This window comes from Azolla caroliniana, unplaced genomic scaffold (genome assembly GCF_043228905.1).
Source record: "Azolla caroliniana isolate FFs.n. ecotype wild unplaced genomic scaffold, voAzoCaro1.0.p SCAF_2, whole genome shotgun sequence".
Lineage (NCBI taxonomy): Eukaryota > Viridiplantae > Streptophyta > Polypodiopsida > Salviniales > Salviniaceae > Azolla > Azolla caroliniana.
The window spans coordinates 27850831-27872978 of NW_028230437.1; the positions used below are offsets into that span (position 1 = coordinate 27850831).

The 22148-nt window shown below is 36.2% G+C and overlaps 1 protein-coding gene across 2 annotated transcripts; it reads right to left on the reverse strand.

Annotated features, from left to right (window-relative positions):
* Positions 1-1063: 1063 nt before the first annotated feature.
* LOC147868005 (ABC transporter B family member 20-like) lies at positions 1064-8989 on the reverse strand. 2 transcript variants are annotated; one of them, XM_087315932.1, is made up of 11 exons: positions 8112-8989; positions 7008-7062; positions 6745-6920; positions 6414-6614; positions 6060-6319; positions 5613-5923; positions 5312-5532; positions 4877-5217; positions 3655-4496; positions 3245-3486; positions 1064-3003 (listed from the first exon to the last, which is right to left on the reverse strand). In XM_087315932.1, exons 1-11 carry the CDS (start codon positions 8478-8480, stop codon positions 1774-1776), a joined length of 4248 nt encoding a protein of 1415 aa, XP_087172058.1. In that variant the 5' UTR covers positions 8481-8989; the 3' UTR covers positions 1064-1773. The 2 variants fall into 2 exon arrangements, with proteins under 2 accessions (XP_087172058.1, XP_087172060.1); XM_087315934.1 differs by lacking the exon at positions 8112-8989 and adding an exon at positions 7915-7935.
* Positions 8990-22148: the final 13159 nt, after the last annotated feature.

The following is a 22148-nucleotide window of genomic DNA, read 5'->3' on the forward strand; positions in this document are numbered from 1 at the left end:
ACTCCATCTAACCTAATGGTTTGCATATCATAAGCATTGTTCAATTTACCCTTTATATTTTGATTTTACATGATTTCGAAGAAGGTTGTCACCATAACCACATCATTATTATGAAATTGATTGATATGTAACAACATCAACCATTGAGAGCATAATCTTCACTTGATTAGAAGTTAAAAACTCATTTTTTTATTAAATTGCCCCTCATGCACATGCATACATATTTATTTATGATTTTGGTCTCTAAACATAATGCATTAACCCTACAATATGGAGATTGAGATCATGTTCCACACTTTAGATTCTGATTCAAGGAAACCAAGTGTTATTGTTGTTAGTGCAATTATGGAATGTTTATACTATAAATTATGGTTAACTACATTGTTTTGACTTGGACAAACAATCCAAGCACTCTAAATCATAAACTTTACCATGACACCATCACATTTATTCATTTAATGGATACAGGAAGGGAATGCTATAATGTCATGCTTCATAGCATAATGCATACCTCATTTTAGAATAGTGTCAAACAAATTGATAAAATGATGCATAATTTTCTATTGTTGTAGGGTTGATAACAACTAAAACGAAAGGATGAATCATGCACAATTTTTATGTCCACACATGCAAATGTGTAAAGTTAATTAGTAGTTTTCCTGCTATATGTATTTCTGGTCTTAACTTGCGTCAAAACCAAAGTATGAATATTTCAACAATGTTCTGTGTGAATTTAGGACATACCAAATAATTCCCAAGGGTTTGTTGTCAAAATATGAGTTTAGGAAATAGCTTCCAAGTCTTTGCATAGCTCTGACGTAATCCTCCAAGAATCCAATGCATGCATCAGTTGACACTAAGCTCTCATATCAAGTAAACATCTCGTTTTAGAGGAGAAAGCCTAGCTATAAGAGTGCAACAAAGCATTCAAGACCAAGTCCAAGGAGTAGACCACTTACAGAGTACTGATAATGGATATTTCAACATAATTTCACATGTATTAAAAAAGTCAAGAAATAAATGGATTATCTGCATCATCAATGTGTGCATAAATAGCAAGTAATCAAGTCAAGAATCATCAGGAGTTTTGAGTCAAGACAACAGAGTTAATGGAATCTTACAAGACAATTAAATTTGACAATTTGCATAAGAATCGGCTTCTTGTCACCCAAAACAATTGCCAGGAGAGATGCAATTCCAAAGTGTCACTACTCAATTCCAAGTGGAGATGATGGTTGATCCATATATGTGTTTACAAAAATAACTCATCTCCAAAAGTAAGAAGAGAGACCCTCAAAGACAAACAAAAGTGCCTTCATAAACTCTTCTTGTATGTAGTCAATGAACTAGTAAATAGTGTGATACTACAATGAGGGCCAATGGAGCCCTATCATATAACACCATCATATATACACATACTTTTACAACCCACTTTTCAGAATCTCTAGTTAGCATAGCTACCTTTCATTTGTCGACAATAATCATTCTTTATTCCTCAACTTCATTCTTTGCCTTTCAGGCATTTGCATTTGCATTTGCAGTTCATGAAAGCATCATAAAGCTCTCTTCTGTTAATCAGTTCTCACCAGAAAGTTGAGAATCTGACTTAGAATTACATTGTAACCGCAAAGAAGCTTTAAAACACATAAATAGAATCTGCAAGTTGAGAAATGCCCCATATGTGTATTGCCGCATTTTCTGAGACATGTACAGCTTGTTTGCTTAGTATTTAGAATAAACCCTAATTCGAGCATATTTGCATATTCTTCATTTTTATGATACTCTTGGTTGTCTTAGGGGTGGTTTAAAGAATGGCTGCATCAGCCTTGCGTAGAGGCCATTCCTTGCAATCAAAGCATCATGGCTACCTTCCTCAACAATATGCCCTTCATTAAGCACAACTATCATGTCCACATGGCGCATCATTGCTAGACGATGAGCAATTAATATTGTTGTCTTATTTCCCATAATCAAAGTCTCAAGAGCTTCTTGTACTACACGGCTAGATTCCGATTCAATGGCAGAGCTTGCTTCATCAAGCAGCAATATTGGAGCATTCTTAAGTACAACCCTTGCAATAGCAATCCTTTGCTTCTGTCCTGATGTTAACTCCACACCTCTCATACCTACATGAGTATCGTAACCATGAGGCAAACTGCTTATAAAATGATGAGCATTTGCAATACGTGCCGCTTCCTTCATTTCAGCTTCAGTGGCATTATGCCTTGCATATATGATATTCTCTCGAATAGAAGTGGAGAATAACACTGGCTCTTGTTGGACAAGACCCATGTGATTCCTTAGCCATCTTAGGTTTAGAGTCTTTATATCTTTCCCATCAAGAAAAACTTGCCCACACACTGGATCATAGAACCTTTCGACTAACGCAATAACCGTACTCTTTCCAGATCCCGATGCTCCAACAATGGCCACAGTTTGTCCTCCAGTCACTTTCAAATTGAAACCACTTAAAACCATAACTTCTGGTCGAGAAGGATACCGAAAATCAACATCTCTCAACTCTAGTGTTCCATAGACATTTGGTAATCTTAGTCCTGATGAATCGTCTGAATCGATTTGAGGTTTCCGATCGATAAACCCAAACACAGATATCAGAGATTTTCGTCTCTTTAGGATGTAAGGGGCTAGGCCAAAAGGTTCCACTAAGGCAAAAGTTGCAAAAGAAAATATGATGAACTGCTTTAGAACTCTCGTTTGACTAGTTTCATCTCTCTTCACAACCCCAGCTGCATACCATAGAAGAAATGCATTGCAAGCAAAAAGAAGAAACTGAGAGACCCCAAATGCAATGCCTCGAATTTGTCCATTCACAAAACTGTGCATCAATATATTTGATAAATGCCTATCGTAGACTTCCATGACTTTTTTCTCTGCAGAAAATGCTACTACAGTATAAATATTCCGTACTGCATTTTCCAGTACTGTGCAAGACTTCTTGTGCACCTCTTGTATGTCACCAGCAAATCCTTCAAGCCATAGCTTCTGCATACATTCCAAATTATTAGAAACAGGAGAAGTTGAACTAGATTTTCTTTCCAAATAAATTGGAGAATGTATATTGGAAAAATGTTACAAAAAGGTGGCAACCTTAATAATGACTACATAGAAAGATGGCATAAATCATTGTATCGCATATAAACTTATGCTCATGATGGGCAAAAGAAGAAGAATTTATTATGAGGTATAGTACAACCTCAAACAACTTGAATCTTTTCTCACATACCTGAGCCACTGCAGAAATTGTGAGAAAGGGAACAGTAGCCAAGGCTATTAGAGCAACCCGCCACTCTAAGGTAATTCCCACTACAAAAGTCACAATCATGGCTGTCAAGTCCTGGATAAGGATAGAGAGACGATTGCTAAAAGCTGCTCGAACAAATGTAGCATCATTTGCCAGCTGCATATTAAGAGAATCTGTACAATTCTCTTCCTTATCAAACCAACCCGCTTCGTTCCTCAAGATGGCTGCAATAACAAGACATAAAATTTATCTTCCACATGCATTTGCAGCAAAATTCAAAAGAAATGGAAGCAACTGCAATGTTAAATTAACATCTTCAAAAGACCAAAATGATCAATTACATCCATGTGAATCTTAGAGAATGAATGTCTGGTCATGAGAGAGATAGATACCTGAAAACATCATCCTTCGAACTCGTTCTGTCATCTTCTCCCCCATAATGCCAAAGTAAAAATGCTGAAGAAAATTGGCCACAACTGTAACCATACCCATCCCAACCACTACAAGACACCATTTGTTTACTTCTGACTTAGCATGCTTCTCATCGTTTTCCAACTCATAATAATTCTGCACAACCTGAACAAGGACAAATGCTAGAAGAGGATTAAACGATCCAAACACTGCAGCACCCATGCTTCCAAGGATAGCATAAAGCCATTCCGGAGAGCTCAATTTTGCAAGTCGCCACAAAGATGGTGGCTTATTGCTTATCTTCTCTATAGGTTCTATCATATTTGATCTTGTATCTGGACCAAGTTCCATATATTGGACATCAACTCTACTAAATGTTTTAGAGTGAGACCTTTCGTTCTTCGGATCAGATGTTAACAATGGGGATACAGGAGATTCTGGATCAGAGTGACCAGATGAAAGCCTTTGTATTGCATTAATGTCTAGTTTGGGAAGAGGGGGCAAACATATTTCAAAACTATCATGCCACTTGTTTGAGTTAGGAACTTTCTCATTTCCCTCAAAAGGCACACCATTATCTTGTTTCTGATCAATTGGTGGACTGTTTGGACTAAGTAGTTCTGCTGAACCTTGAATGCCATATTCATATGTCTGGAGAGTATGAACTCCTTGTTGACGCTGAAGTGAAGGAGACTTCAGAAGCTGTGATGGCTGTGATTGCTGATGAACTGGTGATATAGGTGCTTCCCTGAATAAAGGAGTAACTATCTGCTCTTTCTGCGACTGAGAAGTTGTAAGTTCTCTTACAGGCTTCACTGATACACTGGATGGCGGAAAAAATATACAGTAAAAAATTTATTCCATTAGTACGCTTCCAAAGTTCATAAAGGAGAAGGAAAAACCTCCAAACTACTCCAGTGTTTTTCTTTATTTCCTTAAATGCCCCTAAAATTTTGGTATTTCCAAGTATTCTGGTCAACCATTGGGAAAGTCGTGTACTTGGGAAAATAAAGAAAAACATTAAGGGTATTTCAGAGTTTTTCCCAACAGAAACTACAAACTTTCCAGGTAAACATATTCAACTTCTATTTACCAATTAACCAAAATACTTTTACAATGAAGTACTAACATAAGACCAAATTCAAAGCACAAGAGCTTCAACATTTTTCTAAGAATTAACCATGGTCATATGTGTTTCCTTACTGCTTTGGGGGTTTTGCAGCTTCTTCAAGACGAATAAGATTTGTATACAAGCCATTAGCACCCAGTAGAGCCTCATGTGTTCCAAGTTCAACTAGCTGACCTTCCTCTAAGACAGCAATTATATCTGCACTCCGAACTACTGAAAGACGCTGAGCAATCACAATAGTAGTTCGACCAAGCATTAACAAATCCAATGCTTCTTGTACAAGTCGCTCTGCCTCGATGTCAAGAGCACCCGTAGCTTCATCTAATAATAAAATGCATGGATTTTTTAAAACTGCCCTAGCTATTGCTAGTTTCAGGTTCTGATCCTCAGACAAACGAATGACTGACCCACCAACCTAAAGAGCAATCAAATCAAAAACATGTTTATTATTTTTCACATAAAGATGGATAAAGACGGCTCTACTAACAATGTTTTGATATGTATATTACTTGAGTATCATAAGCTTCTGGAAGGGAGCTGATAAATGCGTGTGCATGAGCAATTTTTGCTGCCTCTTCTATCTCATCCATACTAGCAGATCGACCATACAGAATATTTTCTCTGATGCTGGAGGCAAAAAGAGCAGGCTCTTGGCTTACTAGGCCAATTTGACTTCGAAGCCATTCCATCTTCAGATTCTTGATATTTTCTCCATCCAACAGAACCTCACCTAAATAAAGAGAATTTTTAGTTAGATTAATTTCTCAGAAGTATAAACTCAAAACAGAAAGTAGAAAATAAGGGAAGTACCAAGTGTTGGATCATAAAACCGCTGTATAAGAGGAATGACGCTGCTTTTGCCAGAACCATGTTGACCAACTAAAGCAACTGTCTTTCTAGCAGGTATATTAAGAAAGAAGCCACTTAATATAGGAATATCTGGGCGAGATGGATAACTGAAATAGACATTTCGAAACTCAAGGTTTCCTTGAACATTAATCAGAGTCTTTCCATCCTCATTGTCATTATAAGACGACCTACTGATCATTTCAAAGAGCCTGTGGGCTGCAATTCTTCCTTGCTCAAATGCATAGAAATTTGTTGCTGCCTGATTCAAGCCCCTTGCAATAATAAGAGTACATTCTTAGAAGATCCATAAGGAATCCACCATACATCAAAAATAGCTCATTAACTGATCTCCTATTCTTCAAAGCTTTTAAGACAAAATGATAATTTAGAAATAGGGGAATCTCTTACAGGCCACTTAGAATTATCGAGAATAATGCTGTCACTACATCGCCACCATTTACAGCTCCTTTTGACACAAGATATCGTCCAAACCATAACTGCAAGGCACAGGAACATATAGCAAGACCATATGTAAAACCTAGACCAAGTCCTTGTACCAAACTAATTTGCACCCCATATCGCAGTGTAGCTTGAAGAGCATTAGCATAGGAGTATTTCGCAAGTGTCTCATTTGCAAAAGCATAGAGTGTCCGAATGTAAGCGATTGCCTGAGTTTTCATCATCACATATCATACATGGCTTAAGAACAGAATACAGTCAATCGAGACAATTGAGATCTTATACATGTATATGTTCAAATACCTGTTCTGCTATTGTGGCTGCTTCAGCATATGCATCTTGAATGTCTTCAGCGAGTTTGTGTAGAAAGATGTTTGAAATTCCACCAGCAGCAACAATGAATGGCCCAGTGCCTAATGTGACAAGAGCAATTTGCCAACTGCCAACAAAGCCTATAACAAGACCCCCTAGAAATGTTGCCATATTGTGAATATAATTTCCCACCTGCTTTGCGTGTTGAAATGTTATTGACCAAATTTCGGAATTCATAAATATTATTATCGGTCCTCAACCCAATAGGTTATGAACAGACTACAACAAAACTTTCTTTGCATAAGATAAAATAAAAAATTACCTTCTCACTCAAGGTGAATTGTATAAGGATAACATCACTCAGAACCTGACTGACAATATCCCCATTATTTCCATAAGTATCAAAAAAACCCATATCCTGGTTAAAAAGGACTCGAACATAACTGGAACGTATGAGTGCTGTCTGTCTTTCACCAGTGTAGATCCAGCATGATACCTCTGTTTAACATAAAGGATTCAAGCGTGTGATGATCAGTATCATAAAGAAAATAGAGCATCTATTCCTATGCAAATTTAAGTATTTACCAATCCATCCTGCAACTAGCGCACTCCCAGCAACATATAATATGGAAAGACAATGCTGCAAGATCACAGAAGTCAGGCATCACACGTCAGCAGGTGGGAAATTGATTGACTTAGTTTTTGGATCCCAACCATACGATATAAATTCATAAAATATTTTGGAAAATTAAAGCTAGCAACACAAAGCATTACTACAGGGATACCAAAAGCATACACTCATTGTCAAAATCAAATAATTCACCCAATTGATCAAAAGTAAGCCTCGGTATAAATATAAACAAGGGGTTTATGAGAGATAAGAACCCCTGATGTACCAATGACTTACAAGAGAGATGGTTTCCATCAAATTTCTATTTAATTTACGAACTAATTACACACTTGCAAATGGTTATCAAATCAAATGAGCCAGCATGTTTCTTTAATCTAAGGAAAGCACAATTTAAGTACAATGCAAATCATGCAGAATATAAATGGCATTATGATGCAACATTACTGTTATTCTAAATCGACCAGCAAATGATGAAAGCAATGGAACTTGATTAAATTCATGGCGACACAAAGTAGGCAATTTGTCTTACATATCTATCTTGTAATTAGAAACTTATACACCATTTGAATTTCATTCCATTGAAAAAAAGTCGAAAATCCTACATTTTAAGGAAATATAAGAACATAAACACCTTCATAAATTTATTGTACAACTAAGATTTGGAGCATTTGCATTCTATTTCACTGGGCAATTCATAAATTTTCAGAATCTAGAAATCTGAAGAAAATAGATGAGCATACACACATTCATGGATTCCTTATACAAGTCAGGCAGCTTCAGTGTATTTATATTCCATTTACACTGAGCGAAAATAGATTATCAGAATATTGATATCTACAAGAAACATAAGAGCATAAACACCTTCATGAATTCATTATACGACTCAAGTTTTTGACTATCCAATAATATTTAGCATGAAACGAAGGTGAAAATCAAGGATATGCAAACTTGGCAGCTTGACATGAACCTCTATCTTGTTTAATTCAAAACTTGCACAACACTGCAATCTAATTACACTAGCAATAGATAAGGAGCAATACAATGAGGAGCATCCACACCTTCATGAATTCATTATACAGATCAGGTTCCGAATTTGCAGACCCAAACATATTGATAATCTGTCCGAAGAAGTAGAGATAGATGGGAAGCGCAGCCCCATGAGCCGCTGCTGCTATAGAAGCAATGATCATCAGAAACCAATCAAAAGGATTTGCATATGCAAACAATCTGAAGAATGGAACAGCTGCAGGAGGAGATTCTATCTCATCACTTTCTTCTATGGGCGTGTCTTCATCAATAGGAATTGCATCATTTCCAACATCCAAGTATGGAGATGGTGACTCAGGAGGCTCTGAGACTTCCGAAACAGGTGTTAACGGCTGAACATGAGGAGGTGACCATCCAAACAAACCCCTGGGTAACATCATTTTCTAGTTCGTTTTCTTTATACAAGACTAGAGTGAGTTAGCATTTATTCATCCAGAAGAAATGTTATGTGAAACAACCTTGATTCATGATCAGTCATCAAGCAGAACTGCCAAATGTGAGATCATCAACCTTGATGAATGTCCTTTGCAATGCACTCAACTCTTATTTTTGTTCCTACAGGGATGAGTTAGAGCTGATATTTCTTGATTAACATGTTCTTCGAGGTATGAGACAAACTTTGTGAATGATGAGCAAATAACCAACATGAATGCCTGACGATTTTTCCCGGTTAGGAAGTAGTTTCTCAGGAAACTCACAACTTTTGATGGTTTTGAATCAACTTAATGCAGAGAAACATGTGCTAGTTCTGACAGTTTTTATAAGAGATTCTAACTTCAACAAACAATGAGAGGTTTGAGCTTTCCCTATTCAAAGGAAACCCTTTCAGAAATATCTTTTGTTTGGAACAGACGCATGATCAAAGCTGTTGCTATGCTCACTTTTTGGGGGGGAGAAGATGACATATTGAAACTCGATGAAATCATTGAGCTTTCAATATTAGGAAATCTTTCAGAGTATTTGCAGGGCTCATAATTGCTTGGAGATGAAACTCAATGAAAAAAGAAAACCTATCAGAGATCATCAGAAATCCTTCAGAAATATTTGCATCTCCCCGTTTAATTGTATGGGCCTCAAGAGAATGGAAAGAAACTCGTTTTCAGATTAAAACCTGACGCTGAATCCTGTTCAGAGAATTTCTCTCCAGAAATGAAGTGCAGTGGAAACCATAGCTTAATCCAAAAGGGAAACCAAATTCTTTCTCAGAGAATCCACAAGCTTTTAATATTTCTTCAGTCACCAAACATGATGAGAACATTTGCTTTTTTCTGAATGATTTTTCACATTTTCGCCATCCTCTCAACAAAGTACGAAATGTCTGAGTTTTTGTTCTACTGTATGCGAATATAATCTTCAGAGAATTGACAGGTTTTGGATTTCTTCAGAAGCAAGAACAGTTAGGAGAGCCTTGTGCTTAATTCTAACAGATTTTTTCTTCTTCTGAATAAATAATGAAATGTGGAGGATAAAATCAGTTCAGAAAATTGCAACCTTTTTAAAGCGTTTCTCTTCTCGAGATCTAAACATTTCCTGAAATCAATCCTTTAGCTTAAGTTGAAAGCATTTGGAAAGTTTTCTGCGAGAGATATTCTCTCCCTAGGAGGAGGTTTCATGGCGTCCTGGTGAAAGAAATAGCACGAAAACGAAAAAACGGCGGAGAGCAAGTAGAAGATTTCCTGAAGAAGATATTGGATTAAACAAACCTTGAAGGACAATAGACAGGTTTTTGGCTTAAACCCTCTGTTTTTCAATAGAAAACCATCTCTTTGTTTTTCATTACTCTCTGCTTCATTTCCCTTCCGTGCTTCGAGAAGAGACAGACAGACAGACAATGCCTGCTACAAAAACCTCCTTTCAAACAGCAGCAGACATCTCTTTCTTTAAGTCTTCCTTCCTTCTCCGTCCAGTCAGTAAGTACATATATAGCTCTCCTTCTGCTGCTGCTTCTCCTCCTTGTTGAAGGAGAAATATGTCTCTATCTCTGTCTCTGTCTCTGTCTCTGTCTCGTTCTGCAAATAGAAGGGGAAAAGAAGAAGCACTGGAGGAGCACCTTTGATATCAGTAGCAGTAACAACACATGTCTCCACGTGAGAATAAAGAGCTAGAGAGAGAAGAAGAAGAAGAAGAAGAAGGACTGGAAGAAAAGATTCATGCAGAATTAGGGTTTCAAGGGCGGGATGAGAGAGGTCGCCATAGCCAGCAGCAGGAAGCCGCCAGTTTCTGTTCCTTCTTTCTTTCTTCCTTTGATTTTCCACTTTTTTCTTTTCTTTTCAATCTTTTTCCTTTTTGGTGGTGGTGGTGGTCTGCCTGTGAAGAAGAAAAGATCAGACGAAAGGATCAGAAGAAGAAGCAGAAGAAGCAGAAGAAGAAAAGCAGCTGCAGCAAATTCCTCTTCCTGCTTTTTCTCTTTCTTCTTCTTCCTCTGAAGCTCTCTGTTTTTGTTTTTGTTTTTGTTTTTTGTTTACTAGAATCACAAAAAATGAAGCATTCCTCACAAATTCTCTCTCTCTCTCTCTTTTCTTCTTTTTCTTTATAAAAATTCTCTCTCTATATATATATATACATATATCTAACATGTGTGTGCTCTTGCTCTTGCTCTTGCTCTTTGTGAAGAATTTGAATACTAATAATACTAAAAATTAAACAACTTGTACATACAACCTAGGGTTTTCGGTACAACCTGCCTGTCGACATGTCGGCTCAAAAGTTTGGAACTGCTTTTATGCCCCGATGTTTTCGCTTGGAACCACTTCTTTATGCCGATGTTTTTGGCTCGAAAGACTAGAAGTGCTCTTACGCCAATGTTTTTTGGCTTGGAAGCCTAGAACTGCTTTACGCCGACATTTTGGCTTGGAAGCTCGTTTTTGGCTTAGAAGCCTGGAACTACTTACTCAGGAAAAGAGATAGAGAGATGCTAAAATCCGACCCTTATCGTGCCAATCAACTTCTTACAATTGGTAGATATCATGTTAACATTCGACTATTATCATGCCAATCAACTTCTAATTGTTGGAACATCAATATCACATGTGTTTTGGTCACCGACATGGCATGTTATCCCCCCCCCCCCAAACAAACTCATGGCTATGATTCATATTGAAGAACCACACGTTAAGCTTTAATCACTCCCAAACTTGGCATGCTTCTCTATGGTTGCCAAACTCTTTGCCCCATCCCATGTAACACGAACAATGTTGCATGCAATACGACGTATTTATTGTTTCCCACTTATAAATATACCTCATCTCTCATCATGTGTTCCATGATCTCCATATAAAGCGGAACTTTATTTCATTGATTGTATGCTTCATTCATCTAACTTCCTCCTTTAATCACAAACACCCATCTATTGTTTGGTGGCATCATGGGGACTAATGGTGCACATCATATAATGCCTTAATTGTACACGTGGATGCCCCTAAGAACTTTGATTTCTCAATTTGACCATGAATCCTTTGAAGTTTGAACACTCTTTCGTTGTGGATCCAATACTCACTTATTAATGCGACACAGTGTTGATGTTGATGGTCCTTGCAGTGTAGATGCAATTGTGGACATTGACTACTAGTGTTAAAGATAGGTTGATCACTATATGGCATCAAAAATTCATGAATTAACTCTTATTTGGACATTGCTTGTTATTGTAGGTTAGTAAATTGTTCCCTTATTTAATATTTACTAGACCTCTATTGCTTTACATTGTCTAGTATAAATACCAATGTCATGATTAAGACACAATTTCCTCGATATTTTCTCTATATTGAGGCTTGCATTTAATATATCACCAAGTATTTGGTCAAACGTGCACATTTTTGCTCAACATTTGCCCATTATGTTATCGATCCATTGTTTATATCAACGAAAATATGCCTTTTATCATTGCCATAACTCCTCGGAGTGGATGGATTATTTTTTCGCATGGTTTGCATACAAGACAATCATATATCGGACAAACAATGTAAATGAACATGTCATGAGTTGTTGTCTTTTGTCTATTCCTTTTATAGATGAATTGCTATCAATTCTTTTGTCGTACTTAATGGCTTCATACATTGCCACCTTTAGACTATAGTTCTCATAAACATTATATTTGTATCACATAGAATGTTTTATACTTACGTTTGTAGACATATAATTTAGGCGATTGATTTAGGGAATCACTTTAAAGCGAGGCATTGATTAAGGGCATTTGAACATGATTTCGCAAGGTGGTTTGGCTTTGAATTTTCTTAAATGTATAGAAGGATTAAATCACGAGATATGTATTTCCGAAAAATATAGTTGATACGAAGAAACAAGGGATTGCATAAACAAAGGTAATTATGTTATGCAAAGTTGGATTGAATGGGGGTAATGCCCTCTTTTGGGTTGGGTGGGGGAGGGGAGGACTACATGTCTCGAGTCTAATTTATTTGTACATTGTGAACGTGGAAATGTTCTCCATGCATGCCCACGTGGACACACTTGCAATTACATTGTTACTTCACCATAGTTTAGAAAATATTGAAATGTTTGTATTAGGCCAAGCTTTGCTACGTTCGATTCCTTGGTCTAGTTGTAATGCAAATACCAATGGTTTCATATGTTACCCCAATGTATTTATATATGATTCAGCATATGTATATACGCGTGCATGTGTGGCTGTGTGCATGTGCACATATCACACTCAATACAATACATGAAATGCACCATGTTACTTTGTGACGTTATTCATTCACCATCATAGTGGAAATGGCTTTACAATCCGAATAATTAAATGCACGTATTCCAAAATAGTGTGACGATATGTGCACAATTGTGAAGCTCAAACTTGTGATTTCAGGCAATATTAAATAATGCACACTCTTTTTAAAGATAACATATCACTTAGTTACCAAAGGTTTCTTTTATCTGTTTTATATTTTCACTTGCTATTGCTTATAACATTCCCTACGGGAGGAAATGTTATCGTTGATTTCAAACCGTGGGTTGTGACAAGTGCATTTTGTGCAAAGGCATATTTCAAGGAGAAACTATAGATTGGATAGAGCATGAATTTGTAGAGAAATGTTTTAAGGAAAACTATGGTTTGAGTACACCTGAATTCGTAAATACGTGTTTTAAGGAGAATAATCAATGTTGACAAGTATCTACCATGGTGATACGACTAAAGACTCTATGAATGTATACAAGCCAATAATGTGCATTAAATTTTTCAGCCCATTACCTCACAGCTACGAAACACGTGGTTCATCACTTAACCTCAAGCTATTATTATCACAACTTATTCTTTTCACCATGGATCCATAATGATTCTTTATCAACCTTTCACTCTTAAAATCCTTGTTGACACTTATACGTATCTAAACCAATAATGGAGTTTGATATTTTAAAACCATTAACTTAATGCTACAATATTTGTGGTTCACTGCTTAACATCGAGTCACTATGTAACACAACATACAACACACGTACGCTTTTACAGCAATGCATCTTCTTATGGGCAGGAAACAAATGATTGTGTATGTTACGAGGGTGTCACATATGGTGACTAACACTCGATTGGATAATAGGCCATGAGTAGGATATCTCCAATTAGTTCTAGAAGATAACAACCAAGGGGGGATCATACATGTCTATTCAAGTAAAGACACACTAATTGTCCACCACACAAAGAGCACCATACTTCATGTTTGTGATGGATACGAAGGTTGCAATACGTGATTAAAAACAAAACTTACCAAATCAATAACATTATATTTCTTGATCAAGCAAATAAGAGAGAACCAAAAAAGAATCGATGCTCCTCTTCTCTAGCTATTCAAGGGAGAAAGACATGCAACTTTGATGGCCTTCTGTGAATATTAAAATGGCTTGTGAATGTGTCTTACACTATTTGTGATTGATGGGAATTTTAAGGGCTAGATTTACTAATTCCCAAACTTGCCCTTCAATTTATATTTATGTTCAATTATTCTATAATTAAACTTGTGTTTAATTCTATGGGCAATGTACCCCCTTCAAACAACATGAATAACCAAAATGCATAAGAAGTCAATTGCCCAAAAACAAAGACATGTTTGCCCAAAATACATTGTTGAAGGTCACGCCCTTGGGGCAGAAATGCATACAAGTGCCATGTCTTCAACTTGTATTTGACAAATGTAATATATCATCTTCAAAAACATTCATTGCAACCCTTATGCATTTGTTAGAACTTGGAACATGCATTACAAGGTTCCTGTTAAAGGCAACGGAAAACAAAACTCCAATGAATAGTTTCAAGCTTAGGAGAATTACCTTGATTTCCATATTTCCATGCGAATTTGAGATGCATCGTCACCTCTTTCAAATGCAATTGAGTTGGTGTTAAGCAGGAAGTGAAGGATCTTACCTTCATGGTCACAAGTTCAACATCCCAATTTACTCATTGTTCAATTCCCAATACTTTCTATCTCGAGTCCATTGCTCGAAGTAACAATCAACCATGTAGTTTGTTTTCAAACCACAAAATCAAGGGGTAAAGTACTCATGCATATACATAGAGACACACAAGGATAACTTGTGAAGGCAATGCCTTCACAATGTACATTGGCATGCCATGCTTTCATTTAAAAAGAATGTATACATTTGCTTTTTAGAACACAAGAGTAATGGGTGTAGGACAAGTGTTTTCCATCAAGATACTTATTCGATTTCCAAACAATTGACTATGGTGATACAAATTTAGATATTGACGTTAAATGGAAAATCATATAGATGAATGCCATGCAATGTTCTTCTTTTGGCCAATATAAATGAACTAACAAAATGCATCAGGTTACACAATCATGTTATTCAATGTCATGATAAACATTGCTATACAATCTAAGTAGTGCATGGATTCAGCAAGACACATATTCACAATTATTTGTGACTATGATTTTGTTCAACGTTACATAACAAGGCTTAACATTGTAAAGGACACATAGTTGATGTAGTTTCTTTTACTGTATTTAATCTCTTTCACTCAAAAGAATTACTATTTATACTTTTTAGAATGCATGAATACTTGCATATGGTTACTTTATATTGTCATAAGAATATAGAGCTTAAAAGTTGAAGGGATTTAGTAAAGAAGGCCATGCCATGTTCTTTTTGCCACTATAAGCATTTTCTTTTCAATATGCTCTGATATGTCAAATGCGCCATCTAGAATGTTGACAGTGATCATACATGCATATAGCTTAAACATGTTTACTATGTGTTTGCATTTTCTAATTATATTTATTCGGTGAGACCAAAGTTGTTACAAGTCATAACTTTCAATTCAAATTTGTATGAAAATGACACGAGATTTTAATCAACAAAAATGCCACATTCTTTGTGTACAAGATAATGATAGATACAATGGCAATCAAAGAAGTTGTCAAAGCTAACATGATCTACGTACCATGTTTTGGATGTTTGCAACCTCCCTCACATCGTGAATGATATTTATAGTATGATAGTCATCATAATGGACCCCTTGTAGATGTCACACCAACAAAAGCATGTGTTCAAAGCAAACAAGAATTGTGTGACATCTCTATCATAATGTTCATTGTTAACATCATCTTTATGATGTATTAATATACATAATTCAAAAAACATGTGAAATCCTGAAATGAACAAAAAGTCAAACGTGTAGATTTTATGGTTCATTTTCGTAATGCGCTGACATGGTGACCTGTATCAAAATATAAGCCTATCACATGCATTTAATCAAACGTTTATTTAGTTATATTGATTCATATACGTCTACATCTAATCGTAGATTACAATATAAGCCTTGAAATGCTTTGATATAAAGGATTTCAGAAATAATGTGAATTCTTAAGTACCTAAAGTGGTTAAGGTTCATCATCCACTTGTCGATTCATAACTATTGAATAAAGGACAATTTGCATATACATGATATTTAGTAAAACGATTTTATTATGTTTACTTTCTATTTCTTTCTTCCTTTGTTTGAAAATGTTGTGAGGGATCGTGGGCGTGGACAAGGTCGTTAAGTATGTGCTTACCGTTGAAAAGAACCCCTTTTATTGTCTTCCTAGAATTGCATGTGAAGCCAAAAAGGGATTCATAGAAGCAAAAAATTGAGTTGTGGATGGTTGCAAAGTATGAATAAATGGTTTGGAGGAGGGGATGCATTATGCTCGTTAAGTATGTGCTTACCGTTGAAAAGAACCCCTTTTATTGTTTTCCTAGATTTGCATGTGAAGCCAAAAAAGGATTCATAGAAGCAAAAAATTGAGTTGTGGATGGTTGCAAAGTATGAATAAATGGTTTGGAGGAGGGGATACGTTATGCTCGCTTCATGGTACGTCAATAGATTCTTTCATGGATGAGGCATTTTTGCAACATTAATGTATCACAACTTAGGAAAGATGTGGAGGCTCATGTATCATATGTTGATGCCACCAAGCTACAAACCATCTTCTTCAACCAAGAACCTACACTTATTGATATGGACACTAGAAACCAACCCTTTGCCTGCCATGGCCCCCATTATATACAACTTAGCACACATTCTCTTTAATGTGAGATTAGGCATTCTGACATAGGCAACAAGATTGTTGAACAAATTTGCGAGTTGGAGCATCACAAATTAATATTAATGTTCCGCCTTCAACCACATTTTTACTTTTTTCCCACACAACATCAATATGGTTCAATCCATGTACACAACATGAAATTTGAAAATTGAGAACCACTAATAATCTCACATGATAAAAGTTTTACCTTTGGTCCCATGGATGATATTTGGCTTTGTCTATCTCTCTATGAGATAGAATGCATCACACTTGCTTTGTGAAGCCTCGATGGGTTCCTTGATGAATGAGGCATTTTGGCTATGCCCATGCATCACAATTCGGGAAAACATCACAAGGTCATACCTTGCTTATAACCTATGTCTTTGCATTAACCGATGCATGAGGATCCAAACCTCACTAGCTATACTAATTTAATCAATGCCATTGCAAAATGTGGTTGAATTGAAGTTCATGGAGGTACCCTGCCTAGCAATCCAAGCTTGATATACCAACAACAAAATCTGAATGACAAAGAGAATTAAATTAATTGTCAATTCTAATTGGGTGCACAAATGGTTTAGTGGATGGAATGTCGCAACTCTATTTGAGCTGAGCACTAATGATGACTCATGAAGAACATCAAATTATGCCTTGTAGATGAGCTCACATCCAAATTGAATAATGATGCCTACAATAACAAACTTCAACTACATTCATATAAACCCAACACGTTGGGACACCTACAAAGAATTGTTTAGGCATGCACAACTATATATTTTCAACCATTGTGCCTTTTTAATAACTATGTGAAGCACTCACCACCATTTGACAATGCTTCCCTCGATTAATTACCATATGCACTGCAACCTCACACGAATTCTCCAAGTCGAACACATTAACCCCCTCCCCAGCTCTTAGGTGGTCCCTTAGGTCATGTTTCTTGCCTCTCGAGGATGTTAATTATGCTTTCATCATCATCTCTCCATATATATATCCTATAGCCTACAATGCAATATTTGGGTTAGTTAAGAGCAAATTTATGTAAACTACAAGCTACTCTATATTCATAATGGAAACCATTACACTTCACATTGCCTTTACTAGAAGTTACTATTTTAGAAATCATGTTAAATTTTGGAAAAGTTAGATATTTCACAAGACTCATGCAAAGAAATTCAATGTCACAATATGTTAACAATTCATGCCTATAATTGTAATTTATAATTACTTTTTTTACGTATGTTAATTCTCTGTCTCTATCTCTAATTCATAAATATTGGTCTTTCTAGCTAACATGTGATTCATCACTTTGTCATAATAGACAAGTTATCACATCGTGCTTTGCACATATTGTCCTAGTTTTTGTTGACTTTGTTTGCTGTGATCTAGCAATCGACAACGGTTCGGTTCGAGAGTGTCAAACTCAAACCGTTAAATTTTTTTAAAACTTAAAGCGAACCGAACCACAAAACCAGTTAACTTGAAACAATTTAAACCAAAATCGTTAAAACAAAACCGCTATAAAAAATACAAATTGTTAAATAGTTAAAACCGTGGTTTCGGGGTTTGGTTTCAATTTCCAAGTTAGGTCGAAATTCAAATTTTCAATTATAAAATGCTATATTTTTTAATATTTCAAAGTATTAAAGAATTTTCTGAAAATGTTAGGATTAGGCTTAAAAATGAAAAGGTCGTCTAAAAATAATCTAAGAAAATAATCAAGTGGCAACCCTAAACCGTCAAACAGTTTAAACCACGGTTTCAAACCATTTAAATTGAATTGATCCGAATTGTTGTCGTGAAGATTTTTGGCGACGGTGTGAAAATCACATAAAACGTACGAAATCAAGTGTGATTCATATCAAACAATAATAGTGAAGATACTAATTTTAAGTAAGTTTAATATCTTAGTACAAAAAGATGGAAGCTTTTGGATGCACTTTACAACATAAGAAACAGACATCTAAGTGTAAACTTATGTGGGTAGGAAGTTTGCAAAGACAAAGAGAAAAATAAAATTGTCAGATATCCCACATAGACAGGAAATAAGGATCTCACAATATATAAGGTAGAGCAAAAGCTATTATCTTTGTGTCTATGTGTGGAGCATAGAGAGTTCAAGGTGACTTGAATTAAGCTATTGGATGAATGGGTGTGGCATGGCTACTTGCAAAGGTTTTGGCCAACCAAAACCGGACCGACGATGGAGCTGACGGTAACCGGCATCCGACGTTCGACGACGGAACCGGGATTCGGCAACCGAATGGTAACTGATAATCGACGATCGGATGGTAACCGACATCCGGTGACAGAACCGTAATCGGCATCTAACAACTGACGATCGGCGACATAATCGGGATTCGACGATCGAACGATAACCGACATCCGACAACTTGCGACTGAACGGTAACCGACATCTGGCGACGAAACTGGGATCCGACGACCGAATAGTAACCGGCATCCGACATCCGACGACTAGATGGATAAATAAATAAATAAATATTTATACATATACAGAAGGAGGGAAAGTAAGGATTTGAACCTTGCACTTCCAAGTTGAGAGTCAATAGGCTTACCACTAAGCCAACACATTTTATTGAAATTATATTTTTATCATTGTAACTTTACATGTAAATTCTCATACATGAGAGCTAAAATGAGTGACATGGTTATCATGCACCACATGTAATACATGAGCGCCAAATGGCAAACATGCATTTTATGTATGTCTTGTACCCTCAAATGCCTGAGGCCATCTATAAAAGAGGGGAGGAAAAAGATGAAAGGACTAATGTAAAATTTTTGGAAGCAAGCTTTGTACTTTATATCAAAATTAATATTAAGAATATAATTCATTATCCAATTGATGTATTAATCTTCTTCTTTAAATCTAAAGTCAAGAGTTCAATCTTAATCTCTCTCTCAATCTAAAATCAAGCGTTCTATCTTATCTCAATCTCTCTCTCTTTCAATCTATCTTAAATACTTTCTCGCTAAAGCTTGTGCGAACTTCGAATCCTTCCAGTCCAGAACCCCGACGGTTCCGCCTCACGATCCGCACGTAGTGACGGATCTTCACGACACTGTTAACCCCCAAAACTGAACCATTTAAAAATTCTTGATCTTGAACTTGAACCGACCATTAAACCATTAAGTCGTGGTTTTGGGGTTCAGTGTGGTTAAATCTGAACCGTTGGCGATTGCTACTATGATCACTAGATTGAATGATGTCTACATTCAAGGTAGATCTTAATTCTCCAAGATTCATCTCTCCGAACTCCCATTTTTAGTTGTTTTTCACATCATCAATGTCCTTGTTAGAAATCATTGCCATCACCGAACGTCCACATAAAAGAGCATCCGAAACAAGCATCACCTTAAATTTCTAAGGTAATTGTAGACATTGAAGTAGCCAAAGAGAATTAATGAGAATTAACACTTATAATGTGTATGACCATCAATGACTTTTGTGTTGATTTATATATGTTAATTGCACTAGCACATATTCCCTTTTCTCTATTACCAATTCTTTCATTAACTGATTTTCTTGTTTGCAATTCACATTACTTATCATGTGCCATTACTAAGAGGCATACCATTGTTTTCATCGTTTCAATTGCAAATAATATATCAAATGTCAATACTAACCCATAAATTTTAGGTGTAAAAATTATTACTATGCATGATCACAATCTAAAATTATGAAGAGTTTTTATTACGAAAGCATCATGAAACACACTGTTGAGCCTTGAACTCACAACTTTTAAATCCACAATCATGTTTTGGTTTTAGACTCAAGTTTCATAGGGGCCAACCCAATTCACTTCCTTAATGGTTTCACTTCCTCAAAAGGGCCCCATGGGATCTTTGAACAATACATATAGTGTTTGCACTATAATGCATCAACATATCTTTTCATTTATTTGTGCCATTGAAGAGAATTGTTTTCATTTAAAAACATGACACCTACGAATTACACATGTACATGTAATGTTGAGTCAAATAAATATCGCATCGTCCATCATTGAATCAGTATCCTTGTAAAACTTCATAACTTTGGTAATGGTTTGGCCACATTTCATAATATTTGATTCAATCAACTTTTGGCCACTTGACATTTGATTCAATCTCTTGTACCTATAGATTTTATTAATTCAACGTTTCTATTCTATTGGGTTCTGGAATCTATGGGCATTCTTCATTGTACCAAGTCTAAGCAAGAAAATTATGGTATAGTGGCTTCAACATCTAATTTTGTTCTCAAATATGACATACTGCTAGGAAATGAGCCATGGAAGATGCTTCTTCAATTGAGAATGAAAGAGGTCTTCCCGAAAACTGGAGGTGAATGGACAAGGTCTCTCCGATGGTGGTTTATTCCTAACTTTCATTTGCATAAGATACTGTTTCAAAATGATAGATTCTTCACTGCGATAAAGCGAGCCTGGTGGTCCATAAAGGATAACTTGCAACAAGTTCGACCCAAGTTGGTGGATGAGTGGTTACATCAGCCATTGGTTTGGAATCCTTTATTTTTAGATGTTGAAGGGTCTATGTTGGGGATGAGAGTTAGATTAAATTGGCCTTAAGTGGACCCATCTTTTGCCTCATCACTTAGTAATTGGCAACAATTTGTTCACAACCCTACTCATATTATTCAACAAGAATGTAGAGGAATAAGAGGAGGAAAGGTGATAGTTGATGAGTTAAGGAAGTTGCAGTTACCCTTACAGGATAATATACTTTCTAATTGTCATAAGTGGATGGGATTATTTTCAAATTTTCAGGTTTTATTAGGAGTTCGTGGTCTTAGAGATGATGGTACTTTCTTAAGTTATGATGTTCTACAGGATGGGCGATTAGGGATGATTACCCGAGAAGATGAATGTTTGGCTAATGTTATATTAAAACCTATTAGAATTCTAGCTAACATAGATAAGGGTTGGGTTCTTAACCCTAATCCTAATGATGTGCATCCATGGTGGGATCTATGGGTAGTGGGGAAAAAACCATTATGTGAATTGGATTGGGACCCAGGAGAATGGAAGTGGTTGCCTACATCATATTCTGGGAGGATGTTAGGCCGATTTCGTTTTTTCAGTATTCCGTTCGATTGGGAAGGGAGATGATAAGACGTAGGGTACCCCATTGGCCGACAACAACAACAAAATGGTTGACTTATAATGTAGATCCTACTCACATGACAACATTTTGGAAATGGCTATGGGCTATGCAAATTCCAAAGAAGATTATTTTATTTAGATGGTTGATTGTTAATTATGCGGTTCCTGTTAGGGCTTGGATGTATTGTAAAGAAGTGGATAAGATGTGTGATTTTTGTGGTTTAGAAGTGGAGTCTCTTCATCACCTATTTTGGTCATGTATGGCTGCCAAATTGGTTTGGAAAAGATTTTTACGTCTCTTGCATGAGATTTATGGCTCTAGAATATATAAATGGGGGACAATTATGTGGGCTAATATTAAGGGTGAGGTACAAGATTATGAAAAAGA

Coding starts and splice junctions, on each gene's coding strand:
- LOC147868005 (XM_087315932.1), bottom strand. CDS start 8,480: ATGATGTTACCCAGGGGTTTGTTTGGATGGTCACCTCCTCATGTTCAG. Junction 7,063..8,111: donor TGTATAATGAATTCATGAAG/GTGTGGATGCTC, acceptor GTGATCTTGCAG/CATTGTCTTTCCATATTATA. Junction 3,487..3,654: donor TCGAAGGATGATGTTTTCAG/GTATCTATCTCT, acceptor TTGTTATTGCAG/CCATCTTGAGGAACGAAGCG.